This window comes from Carassius auratus, unplaced genomic scaffold (assembly GCF_003368295.1).
Source record: "Carassius auratus strain Wakin unplaced genomic scaffold, ASM336829v1 scaf_tig00027279, whole genome shotgun sequence".
Classification (NCBI taxonomy): Eukaryota; Metazoa; Chordata; class Actinopteri; order Cypriniformes; family Cyprinidae; genus Carassius; species Carassius auratus.
In genome coordinates this window covers 1-15,766 of record NW_020525580.1, presented here as the reverse complement: position 1 = coordinate 15,766, position 15,766 = coordinate 1, and the positions used below count along the sequence as shown (strand labels likewise).

At 37.1% G+C, this 15,766-nt stretch overlaps 1 protein-coding gene across 2 annotated transcripts; it reads right to left on the bottom strand.

Annotated features, from left to right (window-relative positions):
• Window positions 1–76: 76 nt before the first annotated feature.
• LOC113079182 (uncharacterized) lies at window positions 77–4,627 on the bottom strand. 2 transcript variants are annotated; one of them, XM_026251387.1, is made up of 7 exons: window positions 4,453–4,627; window positions 3,568–3,657; window positions 3,438–3,500; window positions 2,553–2,627; window positions 2,402–2,472; window positions 2,069–2,240; window positions 77–1,900 (listed from the first exon to the last, which is right to left on the bottom strand). In XM_026251387.1, exons 2-7 carry the CDS (start codon window positions 3,628–3,630, stop codon window positions 1,688–1,690), a joined length of 657 nt encoding a protein of 218 aa, XP_026107172.1. In that variant the 5' UTR covers window positions 3,631–3,657; window positions 4,453–4,627; the 3' UTR covers window positions 77–1,687. The 2 variants fall into 2 exon arrangements, with proteins under 2 accessions (XP_026107172.1, XP_026107173.1); XM_026251388.1 differs by lacking the exon at window positions 3,438–3,500.
• Between the last annotated feature and the right edge of the window lie 11,139 nt (window positions 4,628–15,766).

Here is a 15,766-nt window from a genome sequence, read left to right as displayed (position 1 = left end):
TCACTTCATGATGATGTGGTTCTGAGCTGTTCTTACTGATGTTCAATCAACATAAAAGCCACTTTCCTCATGTTGCTCGTCTTATTGTCCACGCTTTTAATCTTTCATTGAATTTTCTTCATCCCTGAAATGACTTTCTTTTACACTTGACATCAAGGCTGTCGAAGAGTTATTCAACTGCTTTCTGAAATCTTTAACCAGAATTAAATGACTTCACAATGAACTAAAGGTCATAGCAATAATAGCAGATGAGGGTGAACATGACCTTCCACGCTCCAGGTCAAAAAACCTCTTCAGATGCACTAAACTCCCACTTTACACCCTCGCATCGAACTCTGATGAATGAGATCAAGTCCTGCTTTGAGGAGTAAAACAGATTGTGAATGCATTTCATGTTGACTTTAAAAACTGCAGAGAGAAATGCATTTATATTGAAATCTGATTAATCATAAAACAACAATGTTTCAAGTAGCATGAGCAGGGGTGTTAAAATACTTAATTATACTTCAATAATACACTTAAGTATCAATTTGGGAACACGTTCCTTGCTTGAGTGAGTTTGAAACTGCAACTCTTACTCTATTACTCTTCTGAAAGGGAGAAACTGCTCCACATTTCAAAGAAACAAGTACATAGTAATTATTTAAATATTTCCTATTTTACAAAAATATAAGCCTATAGTGTTTTTATCTAGCTTAGCAGCTAAGCCAATCAAATTGAGCTCTCGTGCGTTTGTTATGAACAGCCAATGACATCATTTCAATGTGAAATGTAACTGAACACAACTGCAGTCATTTGTCCTTGTGAAGAGAGGCCTTAGTTAATATATATATATATATCTTTGTTTAAACACGGTTTAAATGTGGAAACATCTTTTTGACACAGTATTCCCTCACATAAGTACAGTATCACTGTTTATTGTACACCCCTGATCACTTTGTGCATCCAAATGTGCTGTTTTGTCAATAAACTAAATGTCTTTGGTGTCCAACAGCTACAGGAGCCCATTTACACCACATAAGATAATGTCATAATTATGACATAAAAAGTTATAAATATGCCATACTAAGCCATAATTTTGATAGAAATAAAGACTTCCTTTATCTCATCATTTTGACTTATTACGATTTTTGTCATATGTTTGACTTATCTCATAAATGTGACCTGGTATATCAACATTTTGACATTTATCTCATAATGACTTTGTATGGCATGTTGATTTTTGTAATCTTGTAATTTGTAATGACTTTCATAATTTAAACATTTTTGTGTCATAAGATAATTTTTATATTTATCTCATAATTGATAATTTTTTTATATTATCCTATAAATGTGACAAATTATAATTTTGACTCTTCATCTCATAATGACTTGGTATTATGTAATTTTTGTCATTATTTGACATTTTTGTATCTCATAATGGACTCGGTTGTTCGACATTTTGCCTTTTTTATTTCAAAACTATAACTTATATATGTAATAAGTTATAGTTTATAAGTATGTCATATTTTTGCCGTTTTATATAATTATGACTTGGTGCCACACTTTTGATTTTATCTCATAATTATGACTTAGATGACACTGTATAAAAGGGTGTTTTACACTGTACAGTAAACATAGACACAACTAAAAGAAATGAATCGATCTACACTGTAAAGAGGGTTATGCAGTGATGTTCAAGGCAATGTCAAGTATCTGTGAGCGGCAGGAGGACAGACACGAGAACGATGATAATGGACACGGAGAGAGGCACGATGAGCAGATAACAGGACACAGAGAGAGAAAGAGGAACGGGGAACAGTGTCAGGGGCCATCGTCCACCGTGGGGTTTGTGGTCCGGGACGGTCTCTTGAGCTGCACAGCGACAGATTACCAGCGGACGCACCTGAGAAACACTCTCCTTCAAGACAGACAATATCAAACACAGAAGAATCCAGTCAATACTGAAACTGAAATCTGTCTGCTTCCATAATGTGGTTCAAAACACTGGTTTAACTAGACATGTGCCCTTTACACAATATATAATATTAGTTTATCTGGTCAGATGTCATGAGGCGACAGGATTCACCTCCAGGAAGGTCCTGTTATGTGTGCGATGAGGACTGAGTCGTAGACTCCAGCGGTGCGTCCTGTGGCTCCGCCCACCATCGTCTTCACTCTCCGTTGTGTCCTGCCGCGTGATTCGCTGACGCTTTCTCTTCCGGGAGCTGATTCGCTGGAGGGAGCCCACAATCTGGAGCCTGAACGAATCACAAAGCAGAACGTGAGCTGAAGAAGTGGACGCGGTGTGGTGAATTGAATTGAAATGTATTTGACAAGTTTATAAAATTGTACAAAATACAAGTATTCCATACACATGTGTGGGCATGTGTGTGTGTGTGTGTGTGTGTCAATCACACACCTGCTGTCCGTGTCCTCGATGTCTGCATCTGCATCGCTGTCTCCCTGAAGATGAGGCTGGACACACTCCTCCTGAAACATGAGTCACACGTATAAACACACACACACACACACACACACACACACTCATACATCCAGAAACGTGCGCTCACCTCTGTGCCGTAACCCTCTGAGTATCTGGTGATCATGGCTCTGTTACCGCACTGAACACACTTCACACTGGAGTCCTGATGATGATGACAGAGAGATGGATTCACAAACTAATCCATGTACTGTGATCCATGTGTAGTTCTTGCTCAGCCAAAGACAAACCAGATGATGAAGTGGTGAAAATCCCATACATTTATATAAAAGGACTGATAGAGTCCAAAATCTTAGCTATGAATTCATTTTTTTTAATCATTACTGTTTATTATTATATACATTTTTAATATTTTTAAAGTTTACAGTCAGTAGCTTTCTCTACTATTTTTCTATTCTACTTGTTTTGTTTTTATTGTGTGTATAAGTCTGCATAGACTTATGTTTATTTATATCACTGATCTTAAGTTAATTTTGATTGCTTCTATTGTCAACATTTGTAAGTCACTTGGAATAAAAGACACTGTATAAACTGCATTTATTTAAGTAAAAATACAGTAAAAACTGTAAAATTGTCAAATATTTTTTAGATTTTTAAATAATAATTTCATATGTGAGTTTATAATAAAATGAAATTTATTTCTATGTTCAAAACTATGTTTTTCAGCATCATGTCTCCAGTCACATAATCCTTCAGAAATCATCCAGATGTGATGATTTGCTGCTCAACATTTTATTATTATTTTATTTTTTATTATTTCAGTATTCTTCAATGTACAAAAGTAAAATAAAAAAAAACAGTATTTATTTACAAGAGAAATCTTTAGTAACATTAAAAATAACTATACTGTCACTTTTGATCAACGTAATGCATCAGTGATGAATAACAGTATTCATTTCTTTACTGATCCCAAATGTTGAATACTATCATAGATATCTGCACCATGCAGACTCACGTCCTGCGGGAGCTGATGTTCACACAAACACACTCCAGTGGTCCGTCCACAAGCCCCCGTGTCCTGCAGAGAGAGGAGAACATGTGCAGCTCCAGTAATGACACTCATACCTTCAATCACAGCTTCATACCTGACAGTCATGGTCCGAGAACAGGCCGTTAGAGTCCGAGTGTGTTCTTCTGATCACCTCCATCTCTCCCTGACTCACTCACACCTCCACCTACACCAGGAGAGGGATGAAAGACTTACACACTCAGAGCCAGCGGGAAACCATGATGAGTCAAACAACAATCAAGTGCAAGTTGAGCTTTATTGTCTGTCAGATTTATAAAACGGACATTAAAATAACAATTGTGAAGCACTGCACTGACAGTGATGACGTGACAAGTATAAAATGGTTGCATCACTTCAAAGTGTATATATATATATATATATATATATATATGTGTGTGTGTGTGTGTGTGTGTGTGTGTGTGTGTGTGTGTGTGTGTGTACAAATAAACGCGATTCACTCCCAAAACTGCAATTGACAGTGATACAAGCACGGTACAAAAATATGGCATGTAAAAAAAAGGTGCGCAACTTTTCAATACTTTTATTTGTACAATTCCTTTCCAATTATATGTATATATATATATATATATATATATATATATATATATATATATATATATATATATATATATATATATATATATATATTACAAGGAAAGCAAGCGCTGATCTCGGCTCAGTCCCACGCGCATCTGCCCCGCGCGCTCATTGCGTAATAGAGTCGCACGTATTTTGTTCGCCCGAAGCGCGCAGATATTTCGCACGCATTTTTATTTCGCGAATACTTTACATTATATTTCGCAACATATCCGCTTCATAGCTGAAACACTGGGTTGCTGTCAGTCATTTAAAGTCGTTTTAAACACGCGAAACGATCAACAAACTCAGAGTTTCGCGTGGAATGAGCACGCGACGAGCGCGGCCGTTTGCGAACTTCTTAAAGCGCGCTCTCGCGACTTACCTTGTCTGGAAGATAAAACATCATCTCAATCTTTTGCTTCCAGAGATATCATCTGACTGTTCGTAGACTTTGCGCGTGTTTTCAGGAATCAGGACGGATCGTTGAAGGCGGAGGAGCTCGGTGTCCCGTGAACGCTTGGCATAGTTTCGGTGTCGCTCGCTCCTAGAATAAAACGGTGCAGTCCGCGGGAGCGCGCCTGCCATAGATAACCTTCCAGGGCGTGCGCGCTCCCGCGGCGGGACGTATGGCGTTTCAGAGGACCAATCGAATGTAGTCTGGAGGATGACATCTTCAGCTCCATCACTGGAAATAAAAGGCTCAGATCCGTCTTACAAGATACGTCAAAGAATGTGTCCTCCTAACCATCTTTGGGAAAGATTAACCTTAATATTTCATATAGGCCACCTGTGAATTCTGTTTTACAGAAAAAAATGAACTTTTTTTTTTCTTTTTGTATTTAAGATTATTTCTGAAGGATTTGGAATTTTGAACAGAAAAATGGAGTGTATGATAGAATTTTGTATATTTGATTTCCTTTGTTTTATACAGAAAACAAAAATTTGAATGGTAAAGAACAGCATATATGGAATTTACCTAGCAAAATAAACATATGTAAGAAGAAGTGGTCTCAGTGTAGTCCAAGTTTTCCACATTTAATTAATTACTTTAAATTAAATCGAAATCTCTCAAACATTATCTCTCTCTCTCTCTGACACCTAATGATAATTCGATCATATGTATAATTCCTCTTGTTCTTGTGGCATTGAATAAATAAAGCATAAAAACGGTTCAGAGCAGCGTTAACATGCATTATAATATCTCTAAAAGCCCCCTCAAATTATCCAGATTTCATCAACAAGCTCTTTTCGCTTGGAATATTTGTTACTCACAGCTTCTCTCCTCCCACCTCCTTCATTTAGACTTACTTACGAACAATTCATGTCTGTTTACAGTTTCCCCATAAGTTTAGGGAAGTTAACACTTCGTCCGCTTGTCAAGCGTCATATTTGTTATGATTCTCCATCTGTGACAAACCCTAAATCTATTTAGAAGGTGTTGAGCTCACTGAGAAAAATGCAATAACAAACATTTAGGTAATATTTTCCATTATTTTTACCCAGGAATTGAGAATATTGACTATTGAATATTGGATTTGTGTCATAATTTGTAACTTATCCTATTGGGATCAACCAGGAATCATGTAATAATCAACAGGAGTCTAATGAATATTAAATAGCCTCGCTGAAAATAGGAATTATGATTCCTTTAAGAAGAGAGAGAGAGAGAGAGAGACCCATGTTTAAAACTGTTGACTGGTTTGAAGGCACTGCTGGAGTCCTTCATAATGAACAGCGTCTCGCTGATTCTAATCAATGGTCATTCCCGTCTGACTGAAGTCTGGGATTGCCCTCTCCAGCTAATTAAACGTCATTAAACACTATTATGGACAACATCCAGCCTGTGATAGCAATCAGTGTGTTACAAACAAACACAAACAGCTTCTGGAGACAGATCCTCATGAGACGTTATTAGTCTAACAGCCCAGCGATTAACACAAGAAATCCCCTCGCCATTCAGCGCTCGTTTATATTATTATTATTTATCAACTGTTACAGTGTTTATTCATATTTTGAATTAGCTCATGTTTTATATGTTTGGTTTTCATTTATTAGTTTTAGTGATTTTGTTATTGTCATTTTTATATATGTTGCAGTTTAGCTTTCATTTTATTTCAGGTTGCAGATAAAACATCTTTATTTTCACTACGTCAATCCAAATGGTTGTTGGAAAGTCACTGAATCTACTGAACAAACAAATACATAAAAGAGCCATGTTGTCTCAAAAATAGCATGAAATCAAACTGCAAAGACTTATGGGTGTGTTTACAAGAGCTGAACTGGAAAAGTGCTATGCATTAGTTCGACACAACCAGGTTCAGTTCCTAAGGCTGCTTGAGTTGAGCTCTTCAGTGCTTTTAGTTCATTTAGTTGATTTTTAGAAAAGGCAGATAGCAAGCATCTTCCAGTGTGCATCTGTGGGATACTTCCAGCAGTTTACGGTACAGCAGATGAACATGAACACGATTTAAAGAATCATTATACTGAACTTTAATACTTAGAGGATTGTTTAGATCCTTGAGCATCATGCATGAGCAACCGTTATAGTCTCAGACTGTATGATCAAAAACCATATGCAGTCCCAGTTTCTGACTCTCAATGGAATAAAAAGGGATGCCGTTATAACCAGGGAAAGCACGGGAGACAGAGAGATAGTGGAGTTGTGTGGACATAAGCAGTGATATAAACAGGAGATAAGGAAATGAAGGGAAAGGGCGCAGCTCAAATAAACGCCCAAACACACACACACACTCTTTTCTGTCTAGAAGACCCCTCATAACGTCTGGGACGCAGACCGAGAGTCACGTCTCTCTCACAGAAGGACTTCATTCACTGGACAGCTTCTGAAATCTGCATGATCGGCTCTGAAGGATGCAAACCTCAACCGAGCACATCTGACATCCTCTGGTGCTCTTCACACGTAGACAAGCTCTTCGGTGTGAGCCATCATCACACAGACGCTGTAGAAGTTCAGCTCAATCTTACACCTAAGGAGATTCTCAGAGGAGCGGCACCATAAGAAAAACACTGTATTCTTCTGCAGGCTCTTGAATGCATGCTTTTTGGTCATTTTCTGGAAACCGTGCTACAGCAAAGCGGTGGAGGAGTTGCATGTTCTTCATGATGCAACTACAAGTGAACACTGATCGTTTTTATTGAGGTAAACCATTTCTGTTAAACTCATTGTGTTTGTTTGGAGAAGAGAAAGAGCAAGGTTCACCACGCAAGCATCTTTTTGCACATGCATTTACTTTCCTCAAGTGCCTCAAGAGTAAATCGCCAAGAATATCCAATGAAAGAAGCCGAATCTTCTCTTCTCGACTCCTCCTGGTCCTCTCTTGTAAAACACGCCCCTCTGCTCCGCCTCAACGCCCTCGACTTCTCCGACCTGTGGGATGATGAGGATCTGGAGCTGGACAGCACTGATGAAGACTCCTTCCAAACATCGGCCAATCAGACTGCAGCCACACCCCTCGCCCCGCCCCCTCCCCCGTTGGCCCCGCCCCTCTCTGTAGCGTGCGAGTCTCCGTCAGGATGTCGTACTCTGAGGCTCCACTGGAGCGCGCTGCTGAGTCTGCCGTCTCTGCCGAGAGTGGGCCGCTTCGGGCTTCAGTCCATCTGGGCCGGTCTGGAACCAGTTCAGCTGGACACCAACAGACTGGAATACCTGTTTGAGAGCAAGCGCACCAGCAGCAGCGCCCTCTGCAGTCTGATGGGGGCACGGCAGGTGAGACTTCAATGGACCACATGAACATCACTGCCCCAGTAAAATATTTCTTATGTGTCAGTAAAGATTACGTACATCAGAGAATCGTGATATTTCAGCAATGATCAGAACTGTCGCTGACAACACAATGGTACAGAAACCCCAAAAATAGAACTCGTGCTTTGGCAAGTTATACTTATGACTTTAAAAAGTTGGGATTTTTAGACAAAAACATTCAAAGCTATGACAAAATCATAATTATGAAATAGAAAAGTCGAAAAAATTACTTTCAAAGTTACGATTTTAAAAGTCTAAATTATGAAATACGAAATGAAAAGTCATGATAAAAAAGTAAACATTATGAATTTAAAAGTCAAACTTACATAGTTGTGCTTAAGAGATGAAAAGTCAGAACTGTGAGCAGAGGTGAAGTGTTTGAGTGTTTTTCTTTAGAAAACTTTAATTCAAATCATAACGTACTTTTTTTACTGCACTGCGTTTCATATGAAATATCATTAAATAGGCTTGTAGGGGAATTTACAGTTAAAACCCAAGGACCAGATATGTCGCAATGAAGACCAGGAGTCAGAGATGAGTTCAATTAAAAATAATAGTTTTACTTGAAGAAAATAGTTTGCAATTTCATCAGCAGAAGTCAGCTTCAACACTCTCGAAGGAGTTCGCAGGCCGCCCCCAGTACAATACAAAATCAACCACAGTTATACCCTGACAGAGGATACTAATTGCGTCAATACATAAATCAACAAAATTCTGATTGGTTCCAAAACCTAGATAAAACTCTCCAAAGACGTAGATCTGATATGCTGGACACTGGCAGTTGATTGTTTGTCCTGGGACTGTCTGAGCTTCTCCCTGTACAGACAGATACTAACACACATACACAGAGAACTTATCTAAAATTCAAGGATTTCTAGCACTGGCGAGTGTCTTATCATTACGGTTGGATACACACACATAATATGTGGACATTAATCTTGAGGAAAAGAAATACAGCACACATAAGGTTACACATTTCACTCTTGCTATAACTTGATTAATAGTCAAACAAGAAATCATGTAATAAAATAATTAATATCAGTATGAAGGATATGGCAAATCGGCATCCACTCCTTCAGTCCCCCGTTTTAGATCAATGTGGGGTCTAATACCCCACATCTGGTCTAATAAATGAGGTCAGGTGTAGTTGTGATGCATGCTAAGAATGCAGGCTGTTTGTCAACTTAAGCAGGTGCATATACTTAAGATCTCTGGTACTGGCTGACATTTCTATAATAAACACATTATTTTGTACAAAATACTTCCCATATACATTCTTACTTCCCATATACATTCATCTACTTACTTAATCCCACAATATCTGCACTTGCACTAGTCTTTCTTCACATAATGTCTTTTCCAGTGAATCATTCTGTGTGTCCCTCTACCTGGAAAGTGTCCTCCATCCATATATACTTTCATCAACATACCTTTGTACATACCTCTCTTCCTACTACAGCTACTTCACATTCACCCTCTAAAACAAAACATTTATCCAACAGCCTTAAAACTAAATTTGCATATTCATTAACCAGATTTAACAAATCATTAAAGAAAACTGCATACACTATAATAAATTCATTTTTTTTTTTCAACCCTTAAGAAGGATATTTGCCTTATTTGTTTTCTTTTAACATGTCTTATACAACTATGATGAATTTTAGTTAATTTGGTCATATCTTAAAATAAACTCATTACAATAAACGTATATATATATTATTCTCTGGAAACCGGGCTAAATGAATAACCATCGTTATTGCATTCCTGACATATGTCAGACCCTCAGTCACCTCACAGATACCAAATACAGTCATTGCTTATAACCTAAATCCCAGTAAAGATACCCTTATTTTATGAAAATTTATCATTTTCCCGATCAATGATACAATTATAGAGATTGAATATCCATTTTACCCTTTCACTCCAAACTTGGTGTTAAAAACACAAAAATAAACAAACCAAAAAATTAGTAAGATCAATATTGAGCCATCTTTAAAAATAAAAATAAAAATAATCATAATCATTATTTCCTCGAAAACCTAGAGCAGTCCCTAGTTTATTACTTAATAGCCCTTTTATTAAGTTTTACTTTCACCACGAATCCAGTTGCAGTCATCATAGTTCACATGCTGTTTAAACATACATGAACCATTAACCTAAACTTGTCATTGTTCACAACATTTGATCAAAATTACATTTTAACTATGGAAGTGTCTAACTTTTAAAATACAACTAACCTTTCCACTTATTGTCATGCATGTATTTTTATACCATGACATTACTGTTAACCATACTCATTGCCTTATTATGACCCTTTTTTTTTATGCAAATCTTGTCAATTATCACACCATATTACTGTACTCAGACTATATTAACGACACATTCAGAGGCAAATCCTCAATACTTCGTATAAAGTCAATTTAGTTCTCACTGTTTTGTCAGTTAGAAATGCTTACAGGTCAGCTACGTGACCAATGTATTAAAAACCCTTGTTCATGTTTATCATTTGGCAGTGATATTTATTTACTCAAAATTATTATAAACTGAAAAAGAGCAGATTTCCCAATACTATTACTAAATGAACAATACTATTACTTAGTTCTAAACGGCCAAATATTTATTAAAGAGACATCCTCAGTTTCTGTAAATCTGTATTGAAACAGTATACATTATCAAAAAGCCCTGTCAGTGTTCACAAAATTAATTTGATTTGATTTGACCAGGTGTACATAAGCAGCTCCATAGAGCCTATTACAATTGTTTTGTTCAAACTAAATTTATTATTATTATTATTTTTTTTTGCTGTGCTATTTCAATTAATTCAAACCTCTTGTTATGGTATTCCTCCATTAAGGGGCTATCCCAGGAGATCCACACGTTTTTGTTCAACTTATCTCTGTTCTACATAAACCACTACATAAAGCTTTTGCACTATATTACACAAGCAGGATTCACTCCTTTGTTTTCCCACCAGGCTTCTTTATGTGAGGGTGCTCTCTGGATAATTTGGTTAGTGACGCAGCCAATCTGTCACTGTTTTTCTGCCGTCAAGTCTAAAATATTTACCTTCACCATTCAAACAACAAAGTGTTAACTTGTTAAAATTTAGACCCTCATTTAAATTTAGGCATGGATTTTAAACCCATTTTGGACGGCAAACTTAAATTTCACCAAATCCAATCATATAAACACTCTTTAACATATTAATCCAGAGAGTGATTTAAATCAGTATTATAAAAGACAAACAAGTCATTATTACCAGTAGCAGACAGAGCTGAATAACCAATCCACTTAAAGCTTGTCCCATGTTTGGCATTGTCTTTTCATTAGTTCACTCAGAATTATCGACTTCTGTAAGTAATTTCACTTAACACATCTGTAATGATAAAACACTCATTCCAGAGGTTAGTGACTCAATTGAAACAAAACAGGAACAGAATTGTCCCCCAATAATATATATATAGCCATCCTCATGCATGCACATACTTAACACATTTATATTTTTAACAGCTCATATTTAAGGTTTTCCTTTTGGTATTAAATCGGAAGGATTTAAACTCCAACATTGTCTGTGCATTTTTACCTAGTTTGAACCTAATCTCTTATCTAATCTCAAAGTTTGCCTGTTCATTAATGATTTTTATTTTGAGAAAAATCAGCCGGGTTGTTTTGGTCTTAAAAATTATTGCTCTGTTTTGGTTACTCTTTCTTAGCAGGCCAATAATAGAAGAAGAGCACCATCCCTGGCCTCCACTCAAGCACTCTCTCTCTCTCTCTCTTACTGTGCAAAATATTATTTATTTATTTATTTTGACAATTTTGCCAAACTTTAACTTAGACTATAATATAAAATTCATTACAACATATAACCCTAAATTATTCAAATAAGTTAAAAATGTCAAAGTTTCTAGATCTAAAATCTCAGTTTAAACTGTTTAAAATACATAATGCTAGGAACATTTCTTTAAAATTATTTTTACCTTACATGCTTAATTCCCTTAACCTTTGTTATCTAAACCATCTCTTGATTAAGCAGAAGCAGTCTTCATTTTTAGCCACCACCATATCTTGTAATCATCTTGTGTCATGCCTAATGACCTGCATGAGTAAAGACTATGATATAGACATATTAGTTCAATATCATTTTAGCCTCATAAGAAATTTTTGTCTCAAAATAATGGCTGTCATCACATGGTCTCAGATGGTTCTTGAAAGCCCATTGCCATTAACTTTTTATAAATAAGCTCCTTGTCCTCAGGGTGTGATCCACTGGCATAGTTGCATCAAGTTGTGGACTCTTGTCACAACAATCAGTCAAGGAATGCGGTTGCTGGTGATCAGGTCTGGAGGAGCTCACATTTTGAGGTAGATTGCTGTACTTCCTACAGTTCCCCTCTTAATGATGCTCTAGGCCTATCAAGCATCTGCTCAACTCCACTACCATCTCACATATAACACCTCCCTTCTGGGCAGGTGCCCAGTGGCGGTGACCCCCTGCCTTAGGTTGTCCCCTATTAGCCAGAAGAGGATCTTACCCGTCATTGAGAAATCACCTCATGCACACTGGTAACCACTCTTTCCCGTTGCAACATCTTCGACAGTCTTCTTCCAGAATCCAGTATTTCCTGCAGCTTAGGAAAGGTGCACTCAAGAACCATGAGAGCCATTGACAGCACCTACTAGTGTTAAAACATTGAAAAAGGTTAATCAAACTAATATTTAATCGCTAAACTCAATTGGATACCTCCAACTATCATGCTGAGATTACTGAATTTATTTTTCACACCCGTCCATTTCATTGTAATTTTCTGTTGCTTCTGTAGCTGCAGCCATCAGGCCCTGTATGATGGTGGAGACTAAAAAAATAAGACAGATAAGTTACTGGTCATAGAACAAATAGCAATACAACTGTTTAACTATTCAAAATTATTACATCTATAGCTCAGGGTCTGTATTATGATTTTAAAGACCTCATGTCTCTTCAACAATTGCTCCTAAATTGTTATTCATTATTTTTATAATCTCTTATTTCATGCATTGGGCAGTTGAACATTTAACTACCAATTGCCCTCTTAATGCATTAAATCTGAACTCTTTTTAGCATGTCCTTTAGCATCTCTGCCTATGATTTGACTGAAACACTGTGCTGTACTATAAATATCTTATCACTTAAACATAAGCTCAGATAACGGCATTTTTAGCTTACTTTGAATGAGAGAGAGAGAACTCTGAGGGATTCAGGACTCGTAACAATGCATTTTCATTCATTTTTAACATAATTTCATCGTACTATCATTTTACTCTAGCCCAGTTTAAAACTTGTCAGAAATTATATGCATTTTAAAAATAAACATCTTTATATTTGTATTTTTACTTTATTTTCGCAACTCAAATGTTTCTCAAAGTTCTTTGCAGTCATTGTCATTACTTTTAAATCAACTTGTATTTATCCATTCACTTAATTCTGGCCATGGCTTCTGAATTTCAACATTGGTTTTAAATCTGTCAGAGGTTATCTGACCCAGGTATATTACTTTGGGTCTTGCTAGCATGCTGTTTTCAAAGTTACTTTGAAACCCCCGTTTATGTTACTTGTTTACAACTTATCATCTCATAAACAAACAATAATTTTCTTTTCTCTTCATTTTATTTTATTTTTATGATGCTGCGTGGCTGCAATTTGGCAATCCAACAATAAAATTAATCTTTTGGCCAAACATTAGTAAATATAGGAATTACAAATTTTTCACTCAGAACATGTCTCTGGTACTTTTACAGCTTAAGCCAGAATCATGGTGGGGCCAGCATGAGATAAAACCAACTGCTTCATTGTAGTCAAAGCAATTTTATCTTTAAAGCAAAACATAAGCTTCTAAGTTTTTTCCAAAATGCCACTGCCAATTTGTGTGCCTTCAGTTTTTTTTTTTTTTTTTTTTCACTAACCCAGAATTCTGTTCAGTATTCCTTGTCAGGACTTTCAACATTATATAGGAACTGGAACAGGTCTTATGATATCATTCTTTGTCATTTAAACCTTCTATGCACAGAGAATCAGATTAAATCATCACTCAGTTACTTCTGGGATTATTTTTAACAAATCGGCACATACATTTATAAATGTTTATTTCTCAGGTCTTTCTAAGTTTAAAGCCAATCAAGTTTTTGTTTTAACATTACAATCAGAATTAAAGCTCAGACTGATCATTCTTAAATGAATTCAGAGAATATATATATATTTTTTAAAGTCAGAGCTTCAGAGCCAAACTGTTTACAGCATTTGCTCTCTTCTGTTTCATTATTTCTATCAGGGCTGACCAGGTTACCTAATTTGTCAGTCATATTTCTATCATAAACCAAAAACATATTGAGGCGGCGATCTTACCAACAGGCACTTGACTTCTGCGTGATGAAATTGCAAAGTATATTCCAGAATTTCCATATACTGGTCCAATCCAATCAGGGTCATGAAAACTACCATTTTAGCTCTTTGGGGTTGTTCCTGAGGCATCCCAGATCAATCAATACTTTCCCTTTGCATATATCCCTATATTTTTATAGGTGCACATATGAATTATCACTATTTATTTTTAAACACTAATTTTGGATACTCTTTTCCCTAACCACTGACCTGGGTTATTTCTAAGCTCGGGGCGCCCCTGTCTGTAATGGTGGGTGATCGAGAGTTGGAAGAGCGAGATACGACTAGAACCCCCGTCTAGCGTCTTACATTCTTCTCGGGATTTCCCATACCCCTACTTTGGCTTACCCGGCCGTAAATGCACTGCCCTTTATGGCCTCTCGTGCTTTTTGGCTCTCTGTGCTTTGACCCAGCCACTGCCTATTACGGCCCTATGTGTCCCTTGTCCCTCGGTGCTTGACCCAGCACTGCCCTTTACGGGTTCACATGCCTGTTAAGAATGCGTTTTTGTCCCCCCCCTGGACTGTGCACACCTAGAAACAAATTTTTACGTCTCTCTCTAAGACCTATAGGTGTGCACCTGTTCCCTCTGTAACTGTACACATCTCTAAATATCTTATATCAAGACCTACCGATGTGTACTTGTACCCCTTATACTCACAAGGTTACTTATTTACAGGTATATTGTGACACCAATTTACCTTACTCCACCCTGGAGCTGGTGTCTACCCCCTCACGTCTGAGTGAGTCTATCGTTCCTCCTTCTCTCGACCCCCTCCACTTACAGACAGTCCCTAACCAATAATATTAAATCTAAAATCTTTCCTACCTTGGTTTGATGATTGATCAGGGATGTCACCAAAGAACTATTGCCCGTCGATCCTCCACCATTAACTGTAGGGGAATTTACAGTTAAACCCAAGGACCAGATATGTCGCAATGAAGACCAGGAGTCAGAGATGAGTTCAATTAAAAATAATAGTTTTACTTGAAGAAAATAGTTTGCAATTTCATCAGCAGAAGTCAGCTTCAACACTCTCGAAGGAGTTCGCAGGCCGCCCCCAGTACAATACAAAATCAACCACAGTTATACCCTGACAGAGGATACTAATTGCGTCAATACATGAGTCAACAAAATTCTGATTGGTTCCAAAACCTAGATAAAACTCTCCAAAGACGTATATCTGATATGCTGGACACTGGCAGTTGATCGTTTGTCCTGGGACTGTCTGAGCTTCTCCCTGTACAGACAGATACTAACACACATACACAGAGAACTTATCTAAAATTCAAGGCTTTCTAGCACTGGCGAGTGTCTTATCATTACGGTTGGATACACACACATAATATGTGGACATTAATCTTGAGGAAAAGAAATACAGCACACATAAGGTTACACATTTCACTCTTGCTATAACTTGATTAATAGTCAAACAAGAAATCATGTAATAAAATAATTAATATCAGTATGAAGGATATGGCAAATCGGCATCCACTCCTTCATCCACTCCTTCA